The sequence below is a fragment of the Dipodomys ordii genome, unplaced genomic scaffold (genome assembly GCF_000151885.1).
Source record: "Dipodomys ordii isolate 6190 unplaced genomic scaffold, Dord_2.0 Scaffold25, whole genome shotgun sequence".
NCBI classification, from domain to species: Eukaryota; Metazoa; Chordata; class Mammalia; order Rodentia; family Heteromyidae; genus Dipodomys; species Dipodomys ordii.
In genome coordinates, this window is record NW_012267241.1 from 21683464 (window position 1) to 21697747 (window position 14284).

General features: G+C 43.0%; 1 protein-coding gene across 1 annotated transcript in view; it reads left to right on the forward strand.

The window, feature by feature from the left end:
• Positions 1-512: 512 nt before the first annotated feature.
• Clul1 (clusterin-like 1 (retinal)) overlaps positions 513-14284 on the forward strand; it is a 19385-nt gene continuing 5613 nt past the window's right edge. The window contains exons 1-4 of the mRNA XM_013014826.1: positions 513-618; positions 2067-2215; positions 9018-9185; positions 11243-11672. Coding sequence (XP_012870280.1) covers positions 513-618; positions 2067-2215; positions 9018-9185; positions 11243-11672 — 853 coding nt within the window. The remainder of the gene's footprint in view (positions 619-2066; positions 2216-9017; positions 9186-11242; positions 11673-14284) is intronic.

Sequence of the window (14284 nt, forward strand, 5' to 3'; positions counted from 1 at the left end):
CGCGCATGCACACACTCAGCTACTAGGGCTTAAACTCAGGTCCTTGCACTGTTGCATGGCTTTTTTTTTAACTCAAAGCTGGTGCTCTACCAACTTGAGCAACAGCTCCACTTCTGGCTTTTGGCTGGTTAATTAGAGATGAGTCTCATGGATTTTTCTTCCCAGGCTGGCTTTGAACCATGAACCTCAGACCTCAGCCTTCTGAGTAGCTAAGATTACAAGTTTTGTTTTTTTTAATATAATTTTAAATTATTTTAAAATAAATTTTTAATTTTTATGTAATGCTGAATCTTGAACTAAGGGCTTTTGTGCTTGTGGTGCCACCAGCCATGCTGGTCATTATCAAACCAGGCTATCTTTTAAGCTTCTTTATGTCTTTTTAGCATAAAGTGTCTAAAGTCATAAAGAAAAATGAACAGAATAGTGTTCTGGAAGAGCATGTGGTTTGAATTAATGTGAACAGAAGACATCTGATGTGGGTTTCTTTCTCCTTCACAGAACAGAACCAGAACATGAAGCCATTGCTCTTGGTGTTTGCTGCCTGTCTGTTGTGCTGGAAAGATTGCCCTTGTGCACCTACTTGGAAGGACAGAACTGCTCTCGGTGGAAATCTGAAGGGTCTGCCTGCTTTCTTATCTGTGCTGTTTCCTGCCCCGCTGGGATTTCTACAGACTCCCAGTTGAGAGATAACTGTGTTCAATACAGTTCACCTTGGAATGGTCTCCAGGCACTTCAGCCAAGTCGTGTGACACCAAACATCTGGATCAAGATAGAAAATTCCAACCAGGTCTCCGTGCGTGAGCCTTCACATATCCAGATGTTTGCTATTGCAGAGACACAACAGGCCAGCTTTTTGACAGGCTGGTTTGGGTCTATCCAGATGTTTGGTGTCATCTTAGCACGGCTTTAATGAACAGTGAAAAAATTTTTTTCTAGCATTTAAAAAATTTGAACCATTAGAGTAATGTGTGTCATTGTTCTTAAACAAGTCCGGGAGGGAGTTCTAAGTACAGTGTGTGGTATGTCCATTTGCTTGTGCCTTTGTCTGGAGATATGGGTTTTAGGTCCTTAACCCTTAGAAGAAGAAATGAGCTTAAATGGAGTTGACCTGGTCTAGAGTTAAACTCAGAAGCAGGAGTAAGCTCATGGGGGAGCCATACTGGCTACTAAGAGAATGTGCCCATGAACATGGTCCCTGCTGAGGGGTTAAGAAGGATAGGAAAGAGTGTCTATTAGGTATTGAGGACTCATGTAATTCATGAGATACTTGTTCTTGGGAGATAACTGCAGTTCACAAAGGTAGGCTGGATGCTAGTAGCTCATGCCAGTAATCCTAGCAACTTGGAGGCTGAAATCTGGGGATCACAGTTCAAAACCAGCCTGGGTAGGAAAGCCTGTGAGACTCTTATCTCCAGTTAACTACATAAAAAAAATAAAGAAGGAAGTGGAGCTATGACTCAAGTGGAAGAATGCTAGCTTGAGCAAAAGAGCCCAGGCCCTGAGTTCAAGCTCCAGGACACACACACACACACACACACACACACACACATACACACACGAAGGTAATTAAAGTTCCCAGTGGAAACCCTCAAGTTTTTGAGAAATATTTGGAGCTTTCTATAATATAAAAATAGCTGGGTCCGCCGGGCGCCAGTGGCTCACGCCTGTAATCCTAGCTCCTCAGGAGGCTGAGATCTGAGGATCACGGTTCAAAGCCAGCCCGGGCAAGGAAAGTCCGTGAGACCCTTATCTCCAATAAAAACACTAGAAAACTGGAAGTGGTGCTTTGGCTCAAGCGGTAGAGTGTTTGCCTTGAGCTGAAGAGCTGAGGGACAGCGCCCAAGCTCAGAGTTCAAGCCCCACAACCGACCAAAAAAAAAAAAATAGCTGGGTCCATGTAGTGGCTGTGTCCACGTAGAGGCTGACAGCTAATTCATTATGACTAGCTTTCAGAGTACAAGGCTATAAGAGAACAATGAAGCCTCTATTCAGAAGACAGGAAAGATGAGGGATTTCACTGTTGTGTAATCTGATCAGATTCTGAAAACCTACACCATGTCTTGTAGGTTTGTTGGAGGAGGGGGAGACAGAGGCAGGTGGAGAGCTGAAGAAGGCTTTGATGGGGATGAAGCAGATGAGAATCGTGATGGGAAGGAGAGAAGAGGAGCACGGCAGACTCATGGAAACCTTGAAGAAGTGCAAGGAAGAAAAGCAGGTGCTGTAGTGAAAAATAACATCTGTTTGTTCTTAAAACATATCTGAGCTCTAAATGCGCCCTTCTCATGAAATTGGCAAGTTACCCATTTTCCTTACTGGTAATTTTTTTGACAAGCAACTTTGGGGTTGAACTTAAGGCTTTACACTTGCTGAGAAAGTACTCTACCACTGAAACCATGATCCCAGCCCAGTTTTGCATTCATTATTTTTCAGGTAGGGTCTTTTTGCATAGGCTGGCCCAGACCATGATCCTCCTTTTTACACTTCCCATACAGCTGGACTGACAGCTGCATTGAGATTTTTATTGGTTGAGTTTGGGATCTCAACTCCTTTTTGCTCTGGGCTCAAATTGTGACTCCTCTGACCTCAGCCTGCCATAAACAGCATTATTTGTACTAATACTAGAGTTTAAACTTGGGACTTTGTGCTTTCACCCCCCCCCTCCCTGTTTTTCTTTGCTCAAGGCTAGTGCTCTTCCACTTGAACTATGCCTCTAGGTCAGTATTTTGCTAGTTAGTTGGAGATAAGAGTCTCTGACTTTTATGTCTGGGCTTAGAACCTTGATCCTCAGATCTCAGCCTCCTGAATGACTAGGATTATAGGCATGAGCCACCCACACTCAGCTGAAAACAGCTTTGATTGGAGGAAAGCTTGAAAAATACCTTCGCATTCCCTGAAAGAACTTATTCCTTATTAGAACAAGTCTTTGCAGGACTCCAAACATGGCATTTGTGGATTCGTTCCTGTGTAGGAGGGGTGCTTTCTCAAGAAGTCTTTATTCTCAGCCCCATCTCAGGTATCAAGTCAAAAGTGTTCACAGGGAGTTTGGGGCTAGATCAAGATCACAGGTCTCCAAAGTTTTTTGATGTTCCATCCTTATTGCTAAAGAGAATTTTAGCCCTTATTCCTAAAGCTATTCACTCTAATTTATCCACAATTTAAGATGCATGAATTGCTACCATTAGTGTTCCAAAGCACAATACACATTAAGAGTAGAGCTCATCAAATCCATACTGCAAATAGTCTCATAGATGTATTGAAAGTTTTAGTTAACTTGCCAGCTCCAATGAGATCATCAGTTTACCTTGTTGCATGGCCAAAAAAGAGTTTGTAATGAAACATTGTAAGCTTCCATTATTTGTATGTTTTTTAAAAAGGTAGAGGTTTTTTTGGTAGTACTGAGGTACTTTTTTAAAAAAAATTTTTAACTCAAGGCCTTTGCTAAACAAGTGCTGGGTCTCATGCTTTTGCCTGGGTCAGTTTCCTAAGTCACGATCCTCTTACTTATACCTCCCTGGGGTTACACACGTATGCCAGCATGTCTGCGGGCATGCAACCCATCTAGTGGACAGTCTCCAATCCAACCAATGAGGGTCAGTTTACTTACAGCTAGGTGATAAAATTCATCAGGGCCCTGAGTCCTCTTACTGTAACAGCTGCAGATGAATAGAGAGTAAGCAAGCACTGATCAATGCTTCTAGAATGTAGAAGGACATCCCTCCCTCTTCCCCAAGGTCCCCACAGACAGGTGGCTCATGGGATGTTTGACAGGAACTCCTTGAGAGAGAGAGGACCAGCATGTATTAAATAATGTACCAACTGGTCTGTGAAGGTGGCTCAGTGGTAGAGTGCTTGCCTTGCATGCATGAGGCCCTGGGTTTGATTCTTCAGCACCACATAAATAGATAAAGCCAGAAGTGGTGCTGTGGCTCAAGTGATAGAGCGCTAGCCTTGAGCTGAAGAGCTGAGGGACAGTGCCCAGGCCCAGAGTTCAAGTCCCATGACTGACAAAATAATGATGATGATGATGATGTACCAACTTAGTCCAGTTTTGGGTTTTGCAGTGCTAGTGTATGCTAGTCCAACACTCCACCACTGAGCTATACCCAGAGGTGCTATGCTACGCTCTACCACTTATCTACCTCCCATCCATTTTAGACACATTCAATAGCTTTACTTAATAGTTGTACTTCAAACTACGTGTTTTTTTTTTATCAAGAATATGCATTCAAATGTTCTTGGAAGATGTTGTAACTTGACCATAAGCTACTACATAAAGCTTAGTACATTTTTAAACTATGGACACTGCATACTTCATAGTTTAATAACATTAATCATTATGCAATATATTTTTTGTCTGTCATGGGCCTTGAACTTGGGGCTTGGGTTTCAAGCCTGGAGCCTTCTGCTCAATGCCAACCTTTACTACTTTTACTCACAGTGCCACTTCCAGTTTCCTGGTAGTTAATTGGAGATAAGAGTCTCATGGCCTTTGTTGCCTGGGCTGGCTTTGAACCTTGATCCTCAGATCTCAGCCTCCTGAGTAGCTAGGATTACAGGTATGAGCCACCAGCACCTGGCTCAAAGCAACATTTTTTAAAATAGAAATATGCCATGCTATTGGGTACAAACTAGTAAGGGGGGTGGGCTGGCAAGGGAGATAGAGGGAGAGATTATTGTCAAAATAGATTATTTGCAACTGTAAAAATGGAGCAAGGAAAACTGTTGGGGGTACTTTTGTAGGGGGAGAGAGGTACGGAGTGTGATAGAGGGGGTGAAATAAACTAAATTTTATTGTATAAAATGTTTGGAAATATGAGAAATTCCTCCTATATAACTGATATAAACCAATAAGCAAAGCAAAAACTAGAACGGGGGAGATTCTCTTCTGACATTATCCTTGTCTCTCTGTGTGTGATACTAGGGTTTAATCTCAGGTCTTGATGCTTGCTAGGCAGGTGCTCTACTGCTTGAGCCTCTACAGTATCTATCATGAAAAAGAAAACAAACTGTAACGAGAATAATTTGGAAGATATTTTAAATTCTCATGTTGATAGTTAGTGAGGTACTCTACCATTTGGACCACACCCTTACCCCTTTCTTCTTTAGTTTATTTTTCACTAAAGTCTGGAGCTTTTGCCAGACCCACCTCAGACCATGAGCCTCCTATCTATAATTCCCACCTAGCTGGGATTATAGGGGTATGCTACAATGACCGGCTGTTTTTTTTTTTTTTGAGATAAGTTCTCACCAAGATTTTTTTTTTTTTGGCTAGGCCCTGCATCTCCCTATTTCAGCCTCTCTCACAGCTGGGACTACAGGCTGTACCACTATGTCAATCCCTACATTTTATTTTTTTAAGAAATGTTCAGTTGAGCCAGGAGCTGATAACTGAAAGCTATAATCCTAGCTCTAGGAAGCAGAGACCTGGAGGCTTGTGATTAAAACCAAACTGGGGAGAAAAGTCCATGAGACTCCATCTCCAATTAACCAGCAAAAAGCTGGAGTAGAAGTGTGACTCAAGTGGTGAAGTACCAGCTGTGAGCAAGAAAATTGAGTGTGAGTAGAAGGTTGTAAGTTTACATCCTTTTATCAGACGTTTTTTAAATCGATAAATGTTAAGTTGTGGTGAAAATACAAAGTTGATTATCTTAATTTTTGTGTATGTGCTTCATTTTGTGTATGTGATTGAACCTAAGGCTTCATACACCTGCTTTGCCACTGAGCCACAACCCCGCGCTACCTTTTTTTTTTTCAATACTGAGGATTAAAGTCTTACACTTTACCACTTAAACCATAGCCCCATCCTTTTGTTCACAGTCGTGGGTCTAACTTTTCCTGGTAATCCTTGAATTTGCAGTCCCCCAGTCTTTGCCTCCTGCCTTCAGAATAGTTGGGATTACAGACACGCACAATTACACCCAGCCTGACTGCTCTCAGTCATCACTGAATTTGCTGTTTTACTGAATCAGCCATTCAGACTGTCATGCCATGTTAGAATTCTTTCCATTTTGCCAAAATTGAAAATCTTTGCCTATGAAACAAAGGCTTCTTTTCCCCTCCACCCATCATGTTTAATGTTTGCGTGTGGTGCTAGAAATTGGGTCTCTCCTCATAAAATTTTAAATAATACAAGCAAAGTTCGAATACTTTCTATCTTTACCGACATTTATATACTTAGAAAGTTGGACAGTGCCGCAATCTCCCCACTCCTGGAGAACTGTGGCATCTGGAAGTCCATTTAAACAGCTGGGACTCCCCAAAGCTGTGTGTCAGCCTAACACCACACTGCAGCCATACCTAGCGCCTGGCGAGGCCGGGAGACAGCCCAACCAGCAGCTGCAAGCTCTCCTTTGGTAGCGGTCAAAAGATTTTGAAGAGCATGTTTCCCTTTGCCCTCCCTCCCCCACTTCACCTCCAAGATGGACTCTTCCCTGGTGGACCTATAGATCTAGTCCTCTGGGATTAATGACACAATGCCATGAATATAAGACTCATTACCACATGATGTGCTTCAAGCATCTGGGCCAACTGTACTTTCGTTACAGTTCAGACAGCAGAAGTGGGAGCTTTAATTCACATGTCACTCACAACCTGGAATGAATGAACCAGGTGAAACCAGCAATGCATGTGAGACCTGGGTGTGGAGCCTGTGGCTTTCCCATTCGCTCACTTCCTTTGGCTTCCTGGCCAGTACTAGAAGAACATTCCTGCCAGGGGAGAGCCGAGGAGGCAAATACTGCTTCAATTCTGGTCCTGAACAGGCTGGCAACCAGCAAAAAATTGCATATGTATTCTTAAAAATCGTACATTTAGAAACCCATTGTATGAGACTCTTAAATTTGGGGGGGTGTGGCTCGAAAGTCAACTGGGAAAAATTTTAAACCTGCTTCTCCCTAAGTCTCCTACCTACCCCCAAATCACTTTAGATGTAGAATAAAGGTTGGCTCAGACAAATTAGGAGGAATTGGCGTAGGGGGTGGGGTGTCCAGTTTCCCTCCAATACGGGGTGCCACTCCCCCTTGGGGACTCATTACCACCACAGTCTGCCTCATCTCCTCCCCGTTAATATTTACCGCCAGTAGCATTTTATTTGTGCTAAAATAGGAACCTCTCTTGTACCCCGGCTTACCTACCATGTCCGGGCCATGCATGCTAATAAGCTATAGGGTCAGAGTTGTAAGCCTGGACTGTGTCCATGGCTGGGATGTTAGAGGAAGCAGAAGGAATGGAATGGACATTCTTAACCAGAGACCTATTGCTTCCATAGCAACACTTGTCCTCCAAGACTTGGGAGGCACTGGTTGGTCAATGGTCTTTGTTAAACTTCTGAAGGGCCAGAGGAAGTTAAGTCTGGGAGCTACTTGTAATAAGTGTTTTGATTCCTACTCTCACTTAATAGAAAAGCCCTCAGAGGTTGATCATGTTATTCTGATTTGCAAATAAGCAAACTGAGGCTTAGATATGTTAAGTTTCCCAGGGGTGCACTATAGTAAGTGCTGTTCAGAATATTGGCCTTTGGTTTATGGAGACAATGAGAAAAACGTTCAAAATTGGAATGGAGTAGAAAGTCCAGGAGGATTTTGCTGTCTGCCTGGCGGAAATGAAAATTCTGTGTGTGTGTATGTGTGTGTGTGTGCACGCGCGCATGCATGCATGCATGCATGTGTGCCAATCCTAGGGCTTGAACTCAGAACCTAAGATTCCTTTGCTCAGCCCCACTTCTAGATTTTTTTTTTTTTGGTGCTTAATTGGAGATAGAATCTCACCAACTTTCTTGCCCCCGCTGACTCTGAACTGCAATCCTCAGAACCCAGTCTTCTGAGTAGCTAGGATTACAGGCGGGAGCCACCAGCATCTGGCTGAGAGTTTCTAGTAAGATGTGATTGCAGCATCATGCTGCAAAGCCCTGGCCACAATCTGCATCTGGCAAGCTGGAGCCCTCCCATTGCCTTAGGTGGGTTGTAGCTAAGGCTCCCTGGCTCAGCACCAGAACTCTACATGAGGAGCTGAAGATCCCACACTGAACAGCAATGGGGGAGAGCATCCAAGGGACCCTACTCATTATGTTTCCTACAGCAGGGAAGGGTACTATCTTTTCCTTTCCTATTGAGAAAAATAAAAAGCACAGTAACACCAATCCCAGTGCTAGGGGGGGAGGAGGAATAAAAGTTCAAGGCCACCCTGAGCTACATAGAAAAAAACAAACAAACAAACAATAAATTGGTTTTAAGCACAGAAACGTTTCTCCCCTGCAGGAGGCCTTTAGCTCACAGTCTTCCTCCTGGACTCATCCTAGGCATGGAGAAGCCAGTCCTGGGGGTATGCGCTTGTAGGGAGGCCAGTGGTCTAGTCGGGAGCACAAGAAGGACCTGCGGTGCCTTTGGGGATCTCCAGGAGCCCGGCGGGGGGCGGGGGGGGGCTGAGTCTGGTGCCAGTGTTGCAGGGCTCCGAGTGGCCAGCCGTCTGGCCATGTACAGCAACCGCCACCAGGGGGCGCAGCATGCTTGGGATGGAGATGAAGATGCTTCACAGGCATCAAGCATCTCCGTTTAGAATGTCACTCATCTGTGACATTGCGTGTTTAGGATGATAAAAGACAGCAAAAATGAAAGAAACAAAATATACCAGTTTTATAAGCCTTCAATCCAAACTTGCACATCTTCCAAAGAGAGGCAAGTTAAAGGTTCAATCACAGAGGTTCACCCCAGACAGGGACAACATCTGGACTATTGGCTCAACCGTTTGGAGGATAATGTCCATCACAAAGCAAACACTCACTATTTGTCAAACAAATGAACGAGTAAATGAATACAATTTGCAAGGTCCTGAATGGGGGTCAACCAGTGGCTTTTCCCTTCATCAAACAGAAAGAAGTGCTAGAACAAATCTAGGGGTCTGAAGGAGAAAGACTGAAGTGAGTGGCTTAGTATGTGCCTGTCTTTAAAAGAGTAAAAGCAACTAAGCTACACAAAGAATGATGAAATGGCAATAGGACTTCTGTTTCTAATTTCATTTAGGAGGCCCTGAAACTTATGAATGAAGTTCAAGAGCATCTGGAGGAAGAGGAAAGGTTATGCCAGGCATCTTCAGCCAACTCCTGGGACCGATGCCGGTATTGCCTGCAGAGCAAGTATGTGAGATTATACACAACCCGCAAACCTGGCTGGTCCTCCGTGAAAAGTACGGTAAGCAGAAAGGAGAGTTCAACGTCTCAGAGCCCTTCAGGAATCTAGATAAGCTTTCTTGTATTAACTTATATTAGTATTTACAATACCTGACCTGATTTTAGCCCTTTATGATCTACAGTTTAACAGTAATGTTTATGTATCACCACCTGAGGATGTAAGTTAGAACAACCATTTAGTCTTTATGCCCCATTTCCCCACATTTTATTAATGTAAATTCATTGTATAAGCAGGTTCATTCTCATATGCCCATATATGCAGACCCTGTACCCTGATCAGACTCATCCCAAATGTATCCCTCTTCTTAATGACACTGAATGTATCTCCTTTCCAAGTACCCTGACTCTTCCCACTTTCCAGTTGTTAGTCGTGAATGCATTCCCACCAGGCTGTAAGCTCTTTGAGGGCAGAGATCATGCCTTATTTGTCTTCATCTGAACAGTTCACGCATCCAATAAATGTTTGCTGAATTGCATTCTCAATTATAATATTACTCTCTGATTTCAATGGGCTTTAGTTTTTTTCCCCACCTATTATATGAAGACTTGTCTCCCTCCTCGTTGTGTAGCACTTACACGCCTGTATTATCTCCTCTCACCCACTCTATGGTGTCCTGGGGGACTGGCATGTTTGCTTTTCTAGCCCCTCTGGCTATCTTCCAGACAGAGGGGTTCACAGAGGGTGGTGACCTGGATAGGATGAGCTCTGCTCATGAAAGGCTGAAGTTGGCCTGGATTCTTCTCCCCCTTCAAGAAACAAGCTGAATATGAAATGGAGTGGAATTGCACGCTCTGCAGCAGCGTGTGCACTAATTAGAGTACACACTGGCCTGGCAGGGCCATGCTCAACGACAAAGCACAGCCTCGAGGATAATGAACGTGCCAAGTTAATTTGCCTCCACTGTTAATTGAGGCTGCTTTTATTTTTAGAGCCCCTGGAGGATGAGTATTGGAGGTCAAATTGAGGGTTATTCTCATGGGGGCTAGTTGTCTGACCTTATAGACATTTCTTGGGGATATGGAAATATATGTGTATATATATTATATATCTGGTCTCTCTCTATATATATATTCCTATATAAGAATGGGGGGCAAGGGAGAGAGAACGTGTCTTGTGTCAGGAGAACCCACTATGTTACCCAACTGGTCTCAAACTCTCAAACTACTGGCCTCATTCTCTCATCTTCGCCTCCTGAGACCATGGATGTGTCCCCAGCATTGAACTTCTATTTTTGTGGATGGAATCAAGTCACCATAAAGTGGCAAAAGGGAAAGCGGGCAGTAATCTGTCCAGATGACTTCCTGAGAACTCAAAGAGACCTAGAAAGCCCTCAGTGAGGGGAAAATTCTTTGCGTAGCTGGAATATTCAACAATGGCCAACACTCAGCACATTTATGTCACGATCACAGACAGGCAACTGCAGTCTGTCCAGACTCAGGTGTCATAGACACCCAGAAGAGCATAGTGTCACTGCTGGGAAATCCCCACTGAAAGATTCACAAAATACACCACCTTGGCCATCCTTCCTTTGACTATAACAAGGAGGCCTTTGATCCCTGCAAACACAGAACTTTCCCTAATGAATCTGTTAGGCTGGATTTGTTATCTACACATCTGTGTTCATCTTTCCATGGCCCAACTGAGAGGACACGAAAGAAGATCGTATAAAGACATTAGTGACAATCCATTAAAGAATTAACAACAAAAAGAGCTAAGATAGGTGAAAGGGAAAGCCTTTGGCAGATTTTACACTCCATTTCCATGTTGTCCTGTGGACAAAGGTAGCCAGCTGCTAGTTTATCAGGTGATTTGGCTTGTCCAGTAGATTGAAAACTTGGCCTTTCCCAGATACCAGTAGGCAAAACTAAACCAGGAGAAATTCAGATGCTAATTCCACAGTCAAAGTCAAAGCCACGTAGGCTTTGTTAATGTATTTCAGCATGTCTTCTTCCTAGTTCCTTCACAATGGAACGGCCTCTGTATGCTGACTTTAAAATGTGAAGAAATGGTCTAGAAGGAAAATAAATATTCTCTTTGTCCCCTGCCTCACCCGACAGATGGAGCAGTTTTTCAGGAAGCTGTACCAGTTTCTGTTTCCCCTCCATGATGACCAAGATGACCTCCCTGCCCATGGAAAGTCCACGGAAGAGGACCCACGGGTGACACAGATGGAGGGCGTGTTCTGCCAGCTGACTGAAGACGTGAGAATCCTCTTCAATAGGAGCCTCTTTGTCTTCAAACAAATGCAGCAAGAATTCGACCAGGCTTTTCAGTCCTACTTCATGTCAGACTCTGACCTCATGGAGCCTTCCTTTTTTCCAACTTTCTCCAAGAAGCCAATTCCCAAAGCAGATCTTGAGCCAAGGTGGGACCTCCCCAATTTCTTCAGGCTACTTGGTAATCTCAGTCTCTCTGTTTATGAAAGAGTCAGCAAATCAATCAAAAGCACGCTGGACGCCATTCAGGATTCTTCGACACCACACCAAGGTGAATATTGTAAGATTCCTTTTATTTAGATTCCTTTTATTTCCTTTTAGTTAGAGCTTTGGAAATGGTAGACATTTCTGAATTACTAGACAGCATTTATTTTTATTTTTATTTGTCTTGCTTCTGGGGCTTACATGTAGGACCTGGACACTCTTCCTTAGCTTTTTTTCCCCTCAAGACTGGTGCTTTACTACTTGAGCCACAATTCCACTTCTGGCTTTTTGCTGGTTATTTGAAGATAAAGAGTCTTATGACAAACAGTGAACAAATACAGCAGGGGTACTACTAGATACTATGCAGAAAATAAACTATACAATTTGTGGGTGGGATGGGAGGAAAAATCAGATCAGGGAAGGGGGGGGGGCTGGTCCAAAAAGAAATGTACTCATTATACCTGACTTATGTAACTGTAACCCCTCTGTACATCACCTCTACAAAAACAATAAAATATATTTTGTAAAAAAGAAGGAACTCCCCAGAAGTCTTCACAAAAGAAAAGCCTTTGAGGGATTTTTAAAACAGATGTGCATAAACTTATGAGGAAATTAAAAAAAAACAGACTGCATGATATAAGAATAGAATATTGTTCAAGCCAAAAAAAAAAAAACCAACCAAGAATCTCGTGGATTTTTCTGCCCAGGATTTATTTATTTATTTTTATTGCAAAGTTGATGTACAGAGGGTTACAAGTAATGGCTATATTTTTGTTTGAACAGTGTCACCTCTTCCCTCATTTTCTTCCAGATTTTTTCCCTCCCGACCTCCCTCCCCCACAAGTTACATAGTTCATTTTTAACAAAATCTCTAAGACCTTCTGAGCTTTGCTCCTGGTGGTAGGCAGAATAGTTGCCCAAAGATCGCTCTCTAGTTTCTAGAACCTGTAAATGTGCTGTTTCAAGGTGAAAAAGTAACGTTGTACATGGAATTAAGGTGGCTAATCTGCTGGCTTTAAAAATATGGAGACTATGCTGGATTGTGATAGTAGATTGGATGTAATTTTGAGAATGATTACATGTAATCACTTATAAGAGGAAAGAGGTAGAAAACAACCCCGGTGGGGCTTGGGGAGTGTTGTCCTGCTTGGCTGATTTCAAGATGGAGGAAGAGGCCACATGCCAAGGAAGAAAGGCAGTCTTAGGAAGTTAGAAATGATATAAAAATGAGTTCTCTCTAGAGCCACTGCAAAAACCTGCCCTGCTTCGGAAGTGGCGCTGTAGCTCAAGTGGTAGAGCGCTGGCCTTGAGCTGAAGAGCTGAGGGACAGCGCCCAGGCCCAGAGTTGAAGTCCCACGACCGACAAAAAAAAAAAAAAACCTGCCCTGCTGTCATCTTGCTGTTAACCCAGCGAGACTCACTTGAGAAGCGATGTAGAAAAATACAATAATAAACATGTGTTGTTGTTTCAAGCCATTGACATCGTGGTCCTCTGTGATAGCAGCGACAGTGACAGGAATCTCATACGTGTCTTTTTTCAATGACAATGATACAATGACTGACATTCACTGAGGAAGTGCTGTGTGTCTGGCAGCCAACAGCTGGACCTTCAAGTTCATGAGCACAATTAGGAACATAATTGAAACAGCATGTTTCACCCTTAAATAGAAAGAGGGAGTAACAGTTATTTAAAATATCTTGATATTGAATGTTATTTTTAATTTTACTGATTTGTTACTGATTGTTAATTCCCCTAGAAAAAGAAGTTTCTCAAAATTTGTTGGCTTTAGGTGTTTTCTTCAACTTTTTTTTTTTTTTTTTTGGTCAGTTTGAAGTCAGGACTTCTTGTGCGCTCTCTCTCTCTCTTTGTTTCCATGCTCCATTGGTACTCCGCCACTTACTCAAGCCACAACTCCAGTCCTGCTTTTTGCTGGTTAAATGGAGATGAAGTCTGGAGAGCATTTTTTTCCCAGGCTGGCTTTGAACCATGCTCCTGTGGATCTCAGCCTCCTGAGCAGCTAGAATTATAGACATGAACCACTGATGTGTAAACAAGTAGTACTATAATAAAATCAACACCTATCACCTAGTTACAACATTTCCAGTATCTGTGGAATTTCCAAGTACTTTCCAATTACAACTAAATATTTTAAGTAATTATTAAAGTTTTTAGGAGAGGCAGTATTGGGGATCAAACAGGATCTTGGGGAACATTGAACAGAATTTCAAAGAATGAAGTGGCATCCATTCACCTATTTAACCCTATTGGTTACTGCTCCTACTCCCTCTCAGAACAAAGGAACTGAAATGAAGGAAAACTTAACACTGGATAAACCAATTTTTAGCCAAGTAGTATTTGGAAATTGGCATTAGCTCTTTAACCCTATTGGTTAAGAATTGTAAGAAATAATAATGAATGACCTAGCAACTCAGGAGACTGAGATCCGAGGATCGTGGTTCAAAGCTCTGGCAAGAAAGTCTGTGAGATTTGTATCTCCAATAAACCACCACCCCTCCAAAAAATGCCAGAAGTGGAGCTGTGGCACAGTGGTAGAGCATTAGCCTTGAGCAAAGAAGCTTAGAAACAGTGCTAAGGCCCTGAGTTCAAGCTCCAGTATGGGAAGAAAGAAAGAAAGAGGGGGGGGGAGGGAGGGAGAGGGGGAGGGAGGGAGAGGAGGA